General features: G+C 46.9%; 1 protein-coding gene across 1 annotated transcript in view; it reads right to left on the bottom strand.

The window, feature by feature from the left end:
- The window catches only part of brm (ATP-dependent helicase brm), a 64,529-nt gene that overhangs the window by 19,143 nt on the left and 29,366 nt on the right, over positions 1-16,020 (bottom strand). Inside the window, exons 16-19 of the mRNA XM_065455719.2 lie at positions 15,325-15,432; positions 9,048-9,181; positions 5,899-6,041; positions 4,389-4,576 (exon numbers count right to left, since the gene is read on the bottom strand). Coding sequence (XP_065311791.1) covers positions 4,389-4,576; positions 5,899-6,041; positions 9,048-9,181; positions 15,325-15,432 — 573 coding nt within the window. The remainder of the gene's footprint in view (positions 1-4,388; positions 4,577-5,898; positions 6,042-9,047; positions 9,182-15,324; positions 15,433-16,020) is intronic.

Here is a 16,020-nt window from a genome sequence, read left to right as displayed (position 1 = left end):
TCACTGCATTTTCCTTCCCTTGGCAACCATCCTGTTTCTCTAACAGACCACTGCTTATCTGCTGTATGCAATTACACAACCTGCCAAACTTGGCCCTAATTTCTTATAACCTAAACATGAATATAACCTACAGTTATTTGCTCTATAATCTACACCACCATCTTAACGTTACGGCTATCGTTTTTCATTACTAGCTCCTTTGCACAGTCCTCAGCTTTTTAAGGTTCTTTGTTGCCCTGAATGTTTCAGCCCCATACATTAGCACTGACAGGACACACCGATTGTGTACGCTCTTCCTTTCAAAGATAACGATCAGCTAGCAGCATTAGTTGGATGTGACTGCAAACAAAGATTACCAATGTAAGGCAGGCCCGCATGTAACAAGTATTCCATGATGCTCAGCAAAGACACACATTGATTTTGACTGCCTCAAATATTCATACTTTCTGGAGGGAATAAGAGACTAGAATTAACTCAAATACTTAAAAAGCTGAGTGCTAACACCCATTTATTAAAACAATTTATAATAATGGCTGAGGAAGGTTTAGAATTGCATTGCATGACTAAAGCTCATTGTTACTGGAATTTTGAAACGCTAACTCCTACAAGATCACAGTTTGGTCTATTATAAATTGTTTGCAGTACTATGAGTCTCCCGTCTTGTATTCTGTACTCACGTATTGAAAAAAAAAAAAGAAGTTTTACGTGCCAAAGCAACTATCTGATTATGAGGCACGCCGTAGTGGGGGAATCCGGATTAATTTATACCATCTGGGGTTCTTTAATGTGCATCTAAATCTAAGTGCACCAATGTTTTCGCACTTTACCCTCATCAAACTCATGTACCAGCAAATGACTGCACCTACTGACGTCCTTCTGCATTACTGCAATTGTCCTATGAAGAGATAATTTTACATTGTACTACACGAACTGGTTTACACCAGTGTGGCTACTATTTCTGACAAGATTTCTTCACAAGTATCCAGCCCTTTTTCCCGCAATGATCTCTTATGAGGTTGCCACTACTCCTAATAAATGTAAACTCCAGGATTACTTTTTGACCACCTGGGGCTGTTTAACGTGCACCTAAATCTAAGTACACAAGCACTTTTGAATTTCACCCCCATTGAAATGCAGCCACTGTGGCCGGGAAAGTGCCTTATTTGCATAGGATGATTTGAGTGAGTAGGGTTTCTGCAAACCGAGGGGAAAATATCACTATAGAGACGGTTATCATATTTACTCAATTCTAATATGCTTCTTTTTTAAAGAAAAGTTCACCATGATGTGGCATCCACTTTACAATCGAGTGCAAAACCAAAACTGCAGCAGGTGGTGCCCGAATACCCCCTCTCATCCCACAATCTCGAGTGGGGATAAGATTGGATGCTATGGAAAGTTAAAAGTGATAAGGAGGCCTTGAACAATGACGGTGATTGAGGCCTGTTTCCCTGTGGCAGGTAACTTTTTCAAATGAAAACAAATCACTATTTCTCTCTCTTACCACGGAAATTTGGTGACAGAACAATCCAAGGTATTGCGCTTGAAAATTTTAGTATGAAAGTCGATGGTTGCATTCCAATTGAGGGCGTGTTATAATAGAGTAAATACGCTACATTTCTTTTTGTTTCTTTCACTGCGACGAGGCTTCTACGGCTGAAATTGAAACCCGCAGCTCACAGCTCACTTCAGCCTGTATAATGCCGCAGCAGGCAAGAGCAACGGCCCCCAAGCCGATTGTCAGAATGTGCCTGGGAACCTCTGAATAACGACTTCACAGTTATGCATCACACAACAATGGGCACAGAAGAATGGCCCTTAAATCAAACCAAACAACAGCTCAATGCTTACGGGTCAGGGGGAAATAAATTGGTGCACACAAGAGTATGAAGAGTAGGGCAGATGAGTGAGGACTGCTGGAAATAATATGCGGGGGCCCACAGAAAGAAAGAGACAATAAAGCCAGAGAGAGTATAGGGGAAATTATTTATGTTTACTTCAAGTGTAGAAACAACAAAATCGAGGGAAATGAAAGTGCACGAGAAGACTAGCTGCCGCGTGTGGGACCCAAAGCTACATCTTCTGCCTTACTAAATAGCGTTGATTCTGGTTTAGTGAACACGATTTTTATTTCCTTTATGACTTCACGTGATAATACATTTTTCGCTTACAGTTTTTATTGTCATAACTGCTCACCATGACCTCATTATTTAAAAATATAATTGTTATTTCTTGTCCCATATATTAGTTAACACAATTTTATCTTATTACTGCACTCCCCTCTTCAATGACTTGGCAACTGAAGGTATGTAAATAAATAAGAAAATAAATTACGCCTGCGCTGCTTTGACAATTAAGCTACTGCGGTGGCCCATCCCTGTGTCTACTTTCTTCGGTTCTTGTGTATGGGTGCAAAACGTCACCGTGGAAGAGTTAGGTTAATAAAGGAAAGATGAGACGTCCACCCAAACGTAGCTCCAAGTGCTACAAAGGAAACCTATATGGGTTCCTCGAAAGAACAGCTTTGCAGTTGAGGAGAAATTCATCTTTCCTTAATTAATTACTCCTCTCCACCTTGCGGGTTTCCGCAGAACTATTACGTAGGAGTGTTGGGTGTTAGCCAGCACACCTCACTACCAAGGCATGCTGGGTAGCACTCCCAAGGCTAATCCTTTAACAGTGCCAGTACATCAGTGTGAGTTTAAAGCGATAGTTTTTTTGGCTATTATTTCCTCTTTGAATATTTATGTTTTTGGTTGTTTATGGTCAACTTTGAAAGCTCGGTGTCGACTAGTTGCCGTTAGAAATAATATAAAAAATGTCCGATGGTCAGCTTCGACCCCTAACACCCTGCAAAGAAGCTCGACACTCTAAACATTAGACGGTGGACGCGTGCCTGAAAAGGTGGAATAAACTTTTGTTCTTACTGTATATAACTGATTTGCTGAATTAAATGTCCGCAAAAATCCGCCTTTATGCTGACGACTGTGCTGTATAACGTAATTAACCTGAATGTTGACCACCTTTCATTTCACGATTCTTTTACACAATTTTGCAGGTGGTGCAACAAATGGCAAATGAATATAAACTTTGTAAAAACAGTCTATCTTTTAGTAATTGCACTTTTTTTTTTAATGATACATTTAATGGATCTTCCCTTGAACAGGTGTCCGAATACAAGTACCTTGGCCTCATCTTCACACCTAACATGTCATGGGCAAGACATACTGAATACGTATGCAATAAAGCACTAAAGCAAATAGGCTATCTAAATCGCACATCGTGAAAAGCTCCATGTGGAGCCAAAATTGCTAACATATAAATCACTCATCCACTATTTCTCAAGTATGGTTGCCCATCAGGAACCCTTACAAAGTCTCTCGACATTAACACCCTCAAATCAGTTCAAAAGAAAGCAATCCAGTTCATATACCGTCGTTACGACTGGAACTTCTCACCCTCATCTCCCCTTGTTGCACTAAGTCTACAGCCTCTGTCCGAGTGGCATGATCATGAATGCCTTAAATTGTTGCATAATCTGATTAATACACCACGCTACTCATTAAAGATCAACTGTCTCCTGATAAATTGAAACCTGCTAGGAAAAGCCACAAACTTAACCTACACAATTGTCCATGTGAAACTAGGTGCATTACACCTATTTAAACGATTTGGAACAACCATCTAGGTCTTTACAACATGCGAACTGCCGCGCATGATTTGAGATGTGCATTTGCAAGCAGACACTTGTAATTCAATCATTTGACCGTCAGCTTCTGCAGAAGTTTCCATTTATTGTCTTGGCTTGCCTTTGCAGTGAAAGCGAAATTTTGTTATACTGAAATAGCATATGAACACACTTTGTTATACTGAGGTTCTAAATACATGGTGTTCTGTGGACAAGAGGTTATGAAAAGTCAAATACTTTGTTATATCGATAATTTCTTTAGACTGAAGTTCGTTATATCGAAGTTTACTGATATAACAACCACTTTTCTCGGAGCTATCGAATTTGTCATGAATGGGTTTGACTGTACAACGTAGTCTGTCTTTACCGATGAAAGTTTAACTGGGCCCAAGCAGACACCATCGAAATTTGGGACATTGTGGCGAGCTGATGTGGGAACTTGAAAGTGGCCTCCCCACCTGTCCATTATTTTTTAGTGTTTTCTGGCTTATTAAGCCTCCTCTCACAGTAAGAGCGGCTTTTTTTGGTATTGCAGAATGGTAACTTACTTTTACAACACAACTTATTTTTTTCCGTTTCGCCTCCCTTTAGGCAAGCTATTGCCAGGAGCAGAAATCTGCAGTTCTCATTGCTGACCAAGACGCGAGTGCTTGCTCTATAAAGAGCATCTGATCGTTTTGGCTCTGGGCCTTCCCCTGACCTGGTGGGGGTTCCAGTCCGAGTCGAAGATGATGACTGTGTCTGCCGCCTGCAGGTTGAGCCCCAGGCCACCGGCCCGGGTGCTGAGTAGGAAGATGAAGTAGGGAGACTCCTTGGCATTGAACATTTCCAGCAGCTGACCACGGTCTTCCGCCTTGGTTGTACCGTCGAGACGCAGGTACCGGTACCCTGCAATAACAGCGGCAGACGATGCAGCATTACAGCGGCGGAGAGTCAACACAAGTGGCTGTCCCTTGCTGTTCACAACTTCCGTACAGATAGAGCACTCAAAAAGGCTTGAATTTGCAGTGTTCCCTGATAATAGTAACGCAGCTGTAATGAGAAACTGAGAGTTCTTAATTAATTATTTATTTATACATGCTACAGTCCGACATTAGTGACCTAGCAGGAGCAGGAAAAGGTAGAGATAACAGTGAAATAAGCAAAATGGCAATGAGGCAAACAGTAAATAAGAAATTATAATACATGTAAAGCAACTTGCACTTATGAAAAGCGATTGCCTATGGCAACGTAAACACAATGAAATGCAAGGAATGAACAGTACTGAGGAGAGAGAGAGAGAGAGAGAGGGGGGCAAGGGAAAGACAAGGAAGATAACGAGAGGTTATCTCTGGTCGGCTACCTTGTACTGAGGGAAGGGGCAAAGGGATGCGATAGGTGAGACAGAGAGAAAAGAATAAAAATAAAAAAAGGCATTCCAAAGCTGTATTGTACATGGGAAAAGACATAGTAATTGAATGTGCGTATATATGGAAGTGTTTGTAGGCATTTACAAGTTTAAATGGCACAAATAGAGCACATGTAACGGTGCAGGATTAACAGAATGGTAACAACCTAGAGATGCTCGATATTAAAAAGGAGAGCTAAATAAGCCACACAGAAATTGAGACCATTTCATTCAGCTGTCTACAGTAACAGTCAAAATGGTAATGTGTGAAAATTCAAAATGTTCAGGACAATTAACATGTTCATTGTGACATGAACAATGGTTAAGTTATAGCAGTTATTCCTCCTGTGTGTCCAGCGCACAAGTGACATCTTTTATCCAGAGCTTGAGGGAGGTTCTAGGAAGCACGACTTGGGAAATATGATGCACCAGAGAAATATGGTGGACGGCCTGCCGGTGGGTCATGATGCACAATAATAGGGAAATAAAAAAGTCTTGCCACACGAACGTGTTAATCGAGCACTGTTAGATTAACTGAGGCTTTGCCAATGTCACTGATATCAGTATAATGATAATAAACTGACTATCATTATACTGACATCGGTGAATTTGGCCCGCCTTGTAATACAACATTGTTCAGAAAGTCCCAAAAAGCACCCGTGCATTTTGAACCCTCAAACAATAATTAAGTGCCCCGTGACATAAACATACAAGAAGCGTTAAAGAAGGCTGAACGAAACAAACATTCCCTTTTTCAACTTTTTCTCATTCGTGAGACTAGCCAGCGAAGGCCAGTGAAAGAGAGATGAGCACAGGCACTGACCCCTGTAGGTCAGGTAGTCCTCCATGATGGTCATCAGGGTGGTCATCTGACAGAAGAGAAGCACCCTGTGCTGCTTGCAACGCAGCTTGGGGAGTATCCGGTCCAGCAGCTCAAACTTGCCAGACACCCGGTACAGGTCGGGTCTGCGGGTACGTGGGCAACACAACAATCAAAATAGAGAACAGTAAGTCTTTAGCTCGAGAGATAAGAGAATGAAAAAGCGGGAAAGTTTGCGCAAACTTGAAATCTCCCTATATCTTTCAGTTTTTTATTTAGTGGATCCGTGTAACTGGAATGTCATGTAATTTTGTGATGAGGCTGCCTATGCTGGTGCCGAATTACTACTGTTATGTTGTTGTTTGCCATGTTGCTCTTTTTTCATTCTTTTTTACGTGAAGCTACAAGTTCTCTGTGTATTTATAAGTCTGTTATCTTTTCATATTGCACTTGGAATTATCGGTATATACAGTCACCGTCCGATTTTTCGGACTCCCGCGAGGCCACGGAAATGCCTGGGGGAAAAAAAAAGTTAATACAGTCGAACCCACTTACATCGAATTACTTTGTATATCGAACAATTTCTGAACATGGTATAGTTACAATGAGTATATATAGCAAAAATTACGCTTACATCAAACAAAAATAGCAGCGACTACCGATATATCGAATGACAGGCGGTTCAAAAGTGCCCCCAGAAGATGGCTTTCCCTCGCGGCGGCAGGGAAACTCGGCGGTGTGACTCCATCCAACTGCTCTCCCTACAATGACCTCGCTGCGTCGGGCGAGCTGTCGGCACCCCCCTGCAAAAAGGATCCTGGCCTGGCCGCAGTGCTTGCTCAGATAGCCAATCAGAGGCTCTTGTGCCCTCGTCGGGCAAGATGGCACAAGTGCGAGTTGTCTCGCTGCTTTTCTGGTTCAATGTGTTTGCATCTTGTGAGCCTTCTCCTACACTGTTGCCATGATGAAGTGGCAGAATTTGTTTTTCACCACGAAGCTTGAAATTATAAATCGGTCAAACGTGGTGAGAAGTTGGATGACCCCGCAGCGTGCAAGATTCCGAGGAGCACTCTCAGCACGATCTTGAAGAATAAGGGGGAGACTAGGGCTAAAGCTGACAAACTTGCGACCCAGTTCCCGTGGCGCCTGACGCGTATGCACGGCCATGTACAAGTGGTTCATCCAAAATTGCTTCAGATATGCCGGCTTCCGCATGTCCGGTGACGACTGTAAATTCTGATTAGTGCAGCGAAGCCGTTGCCGATGTTGCCGAAGTTTGAAATGAGTTGTCAGAAGTTCCGGAAGCCATTGACGAGTCAACGGTCAATGAGTTTGGGAGTGCAGATGATGGTGTCGCGACCGTGGGAGAGCCCGAAAGCAAAGACTACATTGCCGACATCATACCAAGCACAAGTGAAAGTGGGCACAATGAGGAAAGCAACCATGGTCCTTTGTCCATATACTCCGAGGTGATTGGTGCACTCGCACTAGTCCGGTGCTTCTGCGCGAATGCGGAAGGTTCTGGTCTCAGCTGTTCCGACTCTTTAGACAATTTGAAGAAGTTCGTGTTGCAGGCAGCGAAATTGCCCAAGCAAAAGAAAATACAGGAACATTTCATGCGGAACTAAGCTAGTTTCATCGATGAAGTGATTTTATATATGGTATGTGTTTTTATGACGTCCAATTGTTTAATAGGCTTATATCAAATTATGCCCTACATTGAACTGATAGGTGTTTTTTTGCAAGTTCGATATAGCTGGGCTCGACTGTATATGCCTTTTACTGCCTCCAATGGCTCAAATCGCCACAGGTACGTCCGAAATAGCTCTAAGTCCTGCCAGTGCACTTATTAAGCGTATCGGTGCTCATAATGTGACAGGGGAGGGCAGTGGGAAGCGTGTATAATTAAGGAATTGATACCGAGTCCCGTGACTATTGCCCATTCCCACTCTTGGTATGCTTCACCGTAATACTTCATCTCATAACACTGCTGTATAAAGGCAAAGCTGACTTTCGGGAACCGGCTTTAAGGCCAGAATACATGGAGCGAATATGCGACGAATAGTCGGCGTTCGACGCCCGGCGGCGTACGCGCGACTCGCGGCGGCGGAGGAATCATCGTTCGCCGCCGATCTAGCTGGCGCAGAAAACTTCGTCGGGCGTCGACGATACCGGAAGCGGCAAACGAGCGGCGCCCCAAAGCGAGCCAATCAGGCCTCACTATCCGCCCCGACTTCCGACTAGGCTTCCCGCCCAGTGTTGCCACAACGCATAGCATCGCTGCTTTCTTTACACTAGTTCGGCACATGAATGCCTCAAACACATAAAAAATACTAGAAATCATTTCTAAACGAAATTTCACGCGTTTTAGAGTGTTCGTGAAAGTTCGCTCCATGTATGTTCGTTCGCTCCATGTATGCTCCATGTTCGCTCCACGCCGCCGAGCGTCGCGCGTACGCCGCCGGGCGTCGAACGCCGACTATTCGTCGCATATTCGCTCCATGTATTCTGGCCTTTATGCAACCAGCGTGTCGTGCTTTCCGAGCTTCGAAGCCATTGCTAACAGCGATGCATTGTTTCAATAAAAAACACGGCACCGAACAGCATGTCAGACGTTCAAATTTCAGACATTCTTATCCACTAACTCTATGGGGTATCACTGCGGTGCCGCGAAGGCACCCGAATTATTGCCCATGTCCAAAAACTCGGGCGTTGACTTTACAGCACTATTCCCCCCTACTGGACTGTTGATGACAAACAAATCCAATGAATAAATAAATAATAATATAAACGGAAATAAATAAACAAACAAACAAAAAACAAACAAACAAACATGGCTAATTCTGTTGAATGATACCACCCTCTTACTTTTAACTATCTGGCTTAGTAGTCATTAACATGACTGTGCCTTTGTGACTAATGAAGCTAATGTGATAGGCTCGATTTTTGAACCTTATTAGAAACCGACACCATGCTAACGTGCGCCAAAACTGCAATGCTCAGAAACGAACTCCGTTCCCAATGGACAATCCACAACATAACCCATTCTGAGCTTGCATGAGTCTCTCTCTACACTTTCTACAACAGCGGATCTCGCAGTGCTAGAGACGTACCAGTACATGCTACGGGGTGGCGGCAACTGCACAACTCACCCTTGTACAATGCTCCCAGTGCAACCAATGTGCTCGGCGTAAGCCTCCTCAATGTGTTGGAACATGAACGGGTGGTTGCAGATCTTGCGCAGCTGCATGATGGTGTTCATCAGCGTCTTGGTACCACCCTTGCCCTAATCAGAGGAGACAAAGAAAAAGCAAAACATTATTTACGGTTAATGAGGCACACAATTCGGGCAAAGATTTCTGCCGCTAGTTTCCCCACACAGTCGCACTAACCACAGTGCAGCAAAACGAAATCGTACATCTGGTAAGGTTGCTGTAAACATAGATTACCAAGACCTGACTGACTTTTGAAGTCCATGCACTCTTGCAGAATACAAAGCATTACGGCCTCCTTCTTTTTTTCCCTTCCAGCCACAGAATGAAGCACAAGTATTGATTTAAGTGCAACTCCGGTGTGTACTGTACAATATGTAATGCAGCCGACTTATACGAGGGCAATCAGAGAGTCTTTGCCCATACTTTTTATTGGTCAAAATAAGATATGTACAGGTAATTACAAATATATGTACTACTCTAAGTATCTTACACTATTCATCCACATAGTCCCCAAACCGTTTCAGGAATTTGTCCCATCGCAGCAATAAATTTGAGATGCCCCTGTGGTAGAATTCGTCCCGCTGGTTGTGCCCCCCCAAACGCTCACTGTCATGCAAGTCTTCACTGTCTTTTGCAAATCGCATCACCACCACCTCACACTTCTCAAGGCAACACCTTTCCCCATACGTGGGCTGCATTTCCCTGTGGATTTCGGAGGGCGTTCATCCCCCTTGCTCCATAGCAAACGAATCACACTTCATTGCTTGTACGCCATGGATGTGTGAAGCACGACCGCCATCTTCAACAACTGAAAGCAGTGCGTGTCATGGAGCTACTGGCAGATAACGCCAGTCCGGTCCAAGAAATGTCCACCGATGGGAATAAATATTGTTGCGGGAAGAAAGCAGGCCCACGAGTGTAAAATAACTTATATTTACAAATGATGGATATGGCGTTCAGGCAACCGCCAGACTTCGTCTTTCTCTAGTCCAATTCAACGTCTTCCTTCACTTCACCGTAACATCACCCTCCCGGTGGGGGAGCTCCGTCCCGGTGCAAGTTAAACAGCCTCACTTATTGGGGGGACATAGGGCTTGAGCCTGGTGACGTGAACAACATCACTGGTTAAGTTGGGAGGCACGGAAGGCTGACCGAGTGGGGCGATCTCGTAGGTCACGTCGGACAGTTGGCGTAAGATCTGGTACGGACCAGAAAAACGGGACAGTAATTTTTCCGACAAGCCGACACGACGTGAAGGCGTCCAGAGAAGGACAAGGGAACCAGGTGAAAAATGGTGGTCTCGGTGCCGAAGGTCGTAGCGTCGCTTTTGAGAAGCTTGCGAGACTGTGAGGCGATGACGGGCGACATCTCGGGCCTGGGCGGCTAAGTCAATAGCATCGCGAGCGTAAGCAGTGCTGGGTGACTGTACTGCGGAAGGTAGCAACGTGTCAAAAGGCAAGGTGGGGTCGCGGCCGTACAAAAGGAAAAATGGTGAAAATCCGGCAGTGTCGTGACGGGACGAGTTGTATGCGAAAGTGACGTATGGTAAAGCGACGTCCCAGTCGCGGTGATCGTTGGAAACGTACATGGCGAGCATTTCAGTGAGTGTGCGGTTGAGTCGCTCGGTGAGGCCGTTCGTTTGAGGGTGGTACGCGGTAGCAATCCGATGTTCTGTAGAACAGGAGCGGAGCAGATCATCAACGACCTTCGATAGAAAGTAGCGGCCGCGATCCGTCAGCAACTGGCGAGGGGCGCCGTGGTGCAGGATGACGTCTTTTAGTAAGAAGTCGGCGACATCTGTAGCGCAGCTGGTTGGCAGGGCTCGTGCGATGGCATATCTAGTGGCATAATCGGTTGCTACAGCAATCCATTTGTTTCCTTTGATGGAAATTGGAAACGGACCAAGGAGGTCGAGGCCCACACGGAAGAAGGGCTCTGTAGGTATATCAATGGGTTGAAGCAAACCAGCGGGAGGCATAGCAGGCGTCTTCCGGCGCTGACACAGGTCGCAAGAAGCGACATAACGGCGCACAGAGCGATAAATGCCAGGCCAGAAGAAGCGGCGCCGCAGGTGGTCGTAAGTACGAGTGACGCCCAGATGTCCAGCAGTAGGAGCGTCATGAAGTTGCTGGAGCACGGTGAGTCGAAGGTGCTTGGGGACGACTAGGAGGAGCTCCGGGCCGTCAGGACGAACGCTACGACGGTATAAAGTTCCATCGCGCAAGGTGAACATCCGAAGGGACGGGTCATTGGGCGAGGAGCTTAGGCGTTCCATAAGTGTTCGAAGAACAGGATCCTTGCGCTGCTCGTCGCCAATGTGGAGGAAGCCGGAGAGGGACAGAATACTGATGTCCGAGTCTGCATCGGTATCGTCCGGTTGATCCACGGGATTGCGGGACAGGCAGTCAGCGTCTTTATGCAGGCGTCCTGACTTATATATAATAGAAAATGTATATTCTTGTAGGCGCAATGCCCAACGTGCAAGTCGTCCAGTTGGGTCCTTCAAAGAGGAGAGCCAGCAGAGGGCGTGATGGTCGGTGACAACGCAGAAGCTCCGACCGAAAAGGTACGGGCGAAATTTCGCGACCGCCCATACGAGCGCGAGACATTCTCTCTCAGTAATGGAGTAATTTCGCTCGGGCGTGGAAAGGCGGCGGCTAGCGTAAGCGATGACACGGTCTTGGCCCTGTTGACGCTGAGCGAGGACAGCGCCGATGCCATGACCACTCGCGTCAGTTCGTACTTCAGTGGGCGCAGAAGGGTCAAAGTGGGAGAGAATCGGGGAAGTGGTAAGCCGCTCAATCAGGGTAGAGAAGGCTTTCTCCTGTAGCGGGCCCCAAGAGAAAGAGGCGTCTTTCGTAAGAAGGTCAGTGAGAGGGTGAGCGATGTCCGCAAAATTTTTCACAAATCGCCGAAAATAAGAGCATAAGCCCAGAAAACTACGGACATCGTTCGTTGAACAAGGTACAGGAAAATTTCGCACGGCGTGAACTTTCTGTGGATCAGGTTGGATTCCGGCGGCGTTGACGAGATGACCAAGCATGTTAATTTCACGGCGACCGAAATGGCACTTGGAGGAGTTTAGCTGAAGGCCAGCCCTGCGAAACACGGAGAGTATGGTTGTGAGGCGCCGCAGGTGGCTCTCAAAGTTCGGCGAAAACACAATCACATCGTCGAGGTAACACAGGCATGTAGACCACTTCAAGCCGCGCAAGAGAGAGTCCATCATGCGCTCGAATGTAGCTGGCGCATTGCATAATCCAAAGGGCATGACTTTAAATTGGTACAGACCGTCCGGTGTGACAAAGGCGGTTTTCTCGCGGTCCATCTCATCGACGCTAATCTGCCAATAGCCGGAGCGGAGGTCAATTGATGAAAAGTATTGGGATCCGTGAAGGCAGTCAAGAGCGTCATCAATGCGAGGCAAGGGATAAACATCCTTCTTTGTTATCCGGTTGAGGTGACGGTAGTCAACGCAGAAGCGCCACGAGTTATCTTTTTTCTTTACTAAGACAACCGGTGATGCCCACGGGCTACTGGAGGGTTCAATGATGTCCTTGTCCATCATCCTGTCTACTTCTTTCTGTATGATGGCCCTTTCTGTTGCCGAGACACGATATGGCCGCCTATGAATGGGGCTGGCGTCACCGGTGTTGATGCGATGCGTGACAACAGATGTCTGGCCAAGTGGACGGTCGTCCAAATCAAAGATGTCCCGATAAGATGACAGGAGATGACGAAGAGCTGTTGTTTGCTCGGAAGGAAGGTCGGGGGCGATCATCTTAGAAACATCGTCCGCAGGCGTCGAGTACGAAGGAGTGGATGACAAAGGTCCGTTCGTACTGAGGAAGGATTCAGAGGTCAAAAAAGAAATCTGAAATTCTTCCAAAGGAGTGATATGCGCTATGGCGATACCGTGTGGCAAAACATGTGACGAGAACCCAAAATTGAGGATGGGCACGCGAGCGCAGTTTTCGCGGATCCGAATTAAGGTGCTCGGTAGGGCAATATTACGCGACAAAACCACGTCAGTAAGCGGCGACAGGACGTACTCGCCATCAGGTACGGGAGGACAGGGCGTCAGCAGGACATTTGTAGCAGCCTGTGGAGACAGCCTTGCAAATTCAGCAGCACATAAGCGGTGTGGAGCACAAGTGGTTGTGTCGGCAGGAAGCGGCAGGTCCAACTGTACAACACCTGCGGAGCAGTCAATTTGGGCAGAGTGTTTCGAAAGGAAGTCGAGGCCGAGAATTAGGTCGTGTGGGCAGTGTTCAAGGACGATAAATAGAACAACGGTATAATGGCCCCCAATGGTCACACGTGCTGTGCACATTCCAAGGACAGGTGACGTACTCCCATCGGCGACTCGCACGGTGCACGGTACGGCGGGGGTCAGAACCTTTTTGAGCCGGCGGCGGAGAGCAGCGCTCATAACTGAAAGCTGCGCTCCTGTATCAACGAGAGATCTAACAGGAACGCCATCGACTTCAATGTCCAGCAGGTTTCCACATGTAGGCAGGGTCAATAGAGGATTTGTGGGCCGGGTCGGAGTTGCAGCTTCACCTCCGGGAGCTGCACCGCCTAGTTTCCCGAAGCGAAGCGACCGGTTGCAGAAGGGGACGAAGAGCGGTGAACGAGAGGCGAACGGGACCTACGACCTTGCGGAGACGGGGATCGGCTGGATCTTGGTGGAGCACTGTCGGCGTTGATGTTCCTAGTCGGCGTATAGGGCGAGAAAGTGCGATTGTCGGGTACTTGGCTGTAGTGACTCGGAGACGACCACCGAGGAGGCGACGACCAGTGGTTGCGGCAATGACGGGCGATGTGTCCAACACCGGAACAATTAAAACAGATGGGTTTATCATCCGCTGTGCGCCATTCAGCTGGGTTGCGACGGGGTGGTGGAAAGCTTTGCGTCCGGGAGCGAGCGGTCGGGGAAATTTGGTAGGTGTTGGTATGGCGGACTGAGCAGAGAGATGGAATGCCCAAACTTGCTATTTCCTCCCGAACGACCGCTTGTATAAGGGAGATAGCGGGTACGCTTTCCCGACAGTCTGAACGAACGGGAGCCGGGGCCATGGCCTCAAGCTCACGGCGAACGATGCGCGTTATTTCTTCCGGTCCTGCGGGCTGAACGAACCGCGGCGGGTCTTCGCAAGAAGATGTCGCGGCGGTATTGGGCAACCGGTCGAAAGTTTGAGTGACGCGGCGGCCCTTCGCTTGTTCGAAGCGCCGGCACTCCTTAATAATTGCATCCACAGTGGCACAATCCTTACACATCAAGAGATTGAAGGCATCGTCTGCAATACCTTTCAATATATGGCCAATCTTGTCTGCCTCGGTCATGTTGTCATCAGCCTTGCGACAGAGGGCCAGCACATCCTGTATGTACACGACATAGGATTCTGTGGACGTCTGAGCGCGGCACGCAAGTTCTTTTTTAGCTGCCAGCTGACGACCGACAGGTCTGCCGAACAGGTCTCGCATTTTTTCTTTGCAAACATCCCAGCTCGTTAGGTCAGCTTCATGTGTGTTATACCATTGCTTCGCAGTTCCCTTCAGATAAAATATTACGTTTGCAAGCATCATTGTAGGATCCCACCTGTTGTTGTCGCACGCTCGCTCGTACATCGTAAGCCAGTCCTCGACGTCGACGTTGTCCGTGCCACAAAATGTTCCCGGGTCCCGTGGGTGAGTGAGGATGACCGTGGGCACGGGCTGCCGAGGCGTTGTCGCTTGTGTCGGTTGATTTGCCATTGTGGCAGCAGGTAGATGACGTCCGCTGCGAAGTTCCGTGGTGGTACCCCGCACCTTCCACCAAAATGTTGCGGGAAGAAAGCAGGCCCACGAGTGTAAAATAACTTATATTTACAAATGATGGATATGGCGTTCAGGCAACCGCCAGACTTCGTCTTTCTCTAGTCCAATTCAACGTCTTCCTTCACTTCACCGTAACAATATGTTTACTACGCATTTACAGTCATAAAATTTGGCCAAAAACAAAAATACGTAGGGGAAAGATTTTCTGATTTGCCCTCGCAGGTTGCCTAATTCAATGATGCATCAACACATGGTTTACCAGATCGTATGCTGAAGGTGTGCACAATCTGCGCAGATATAACTACGAACTGCAAGAATGGTTACCTTTTCTCTCACTATGATGATTAATAAAAGGACTGTACATATTATTATGGCAACCGGCGCACCAACTTACCTTCTTGTCCTTTTCAGATCCATCGGTAAGAAGTACACCCTTCGTTTGCATGTGTCTGTACAGGAGTCTCTGTAGTGCTGACATGTCGCACTTTACAACGTACTCCACCTGGAAAATGCAAAAATGCAAAAGCACTTTATCAAAGACTGCATTTTCAATCGGTCACGTTTGAGGATAATTATTTTCGTGGTTCGCCGATTGGCTAGAGAGCGTGGAAGCTGGAATCGGTGAAGGAATGGAAGACAAGCCGTTAGCACTACTTTCACACCCGCAGTTCTTGAGCACACTGACACAGGATGTTGTCTTAGTAAAGCATCACGCTGGCATACACTACTACAGCCGACTGACAATACTGTCCACAATCTTCAGTGTGCCAGGCAGAAACCACTTTACTTTGACTCCGTGTTAATTTGTAAACACAGATAACTTGGGCTGCTCCCGTTATCCCAGGAAGCTCGTGGCATCAAATAGCTGCTCACCTTCACAGCCTTCCGAGGCCAGATTTTGTAATGGTTCTTTTTTCTTCCCCCTCATTCTTCTTGCCTTTCATCATCGGCACACATCCTGCTAGGCTTCCATTATCACTGTTACCAGCATATAAGACAGACTGCTTCATTCCCTGCTCAACTAAATGACTGAGTTATGGGGCTTAACGTCTCAAACAAGCACTGGGCTACGATACATGCTGCAATCTGG

This window comes from Dermacentor albipictus, chromosome 9 (genome assembly GCF_038994185.2).
Source record: "Dermacentor albipictus isolate Rhodes 1998 colony chromosome 9, USDA_Dalb.pri_finalv2, whole genome shotgun sequence".
In the NCBI taxonomy this organism is placed as follows: domain Eukaryota; kingdom Metazoa; phylum Arthropoda; class Arachnida; order Ixodida; family Ixodidae; genus Dermacentor; species Dermacentor albipictus.
This window is presented reverse-complemented; position numbering and strand designations above follow the sequence as displayed.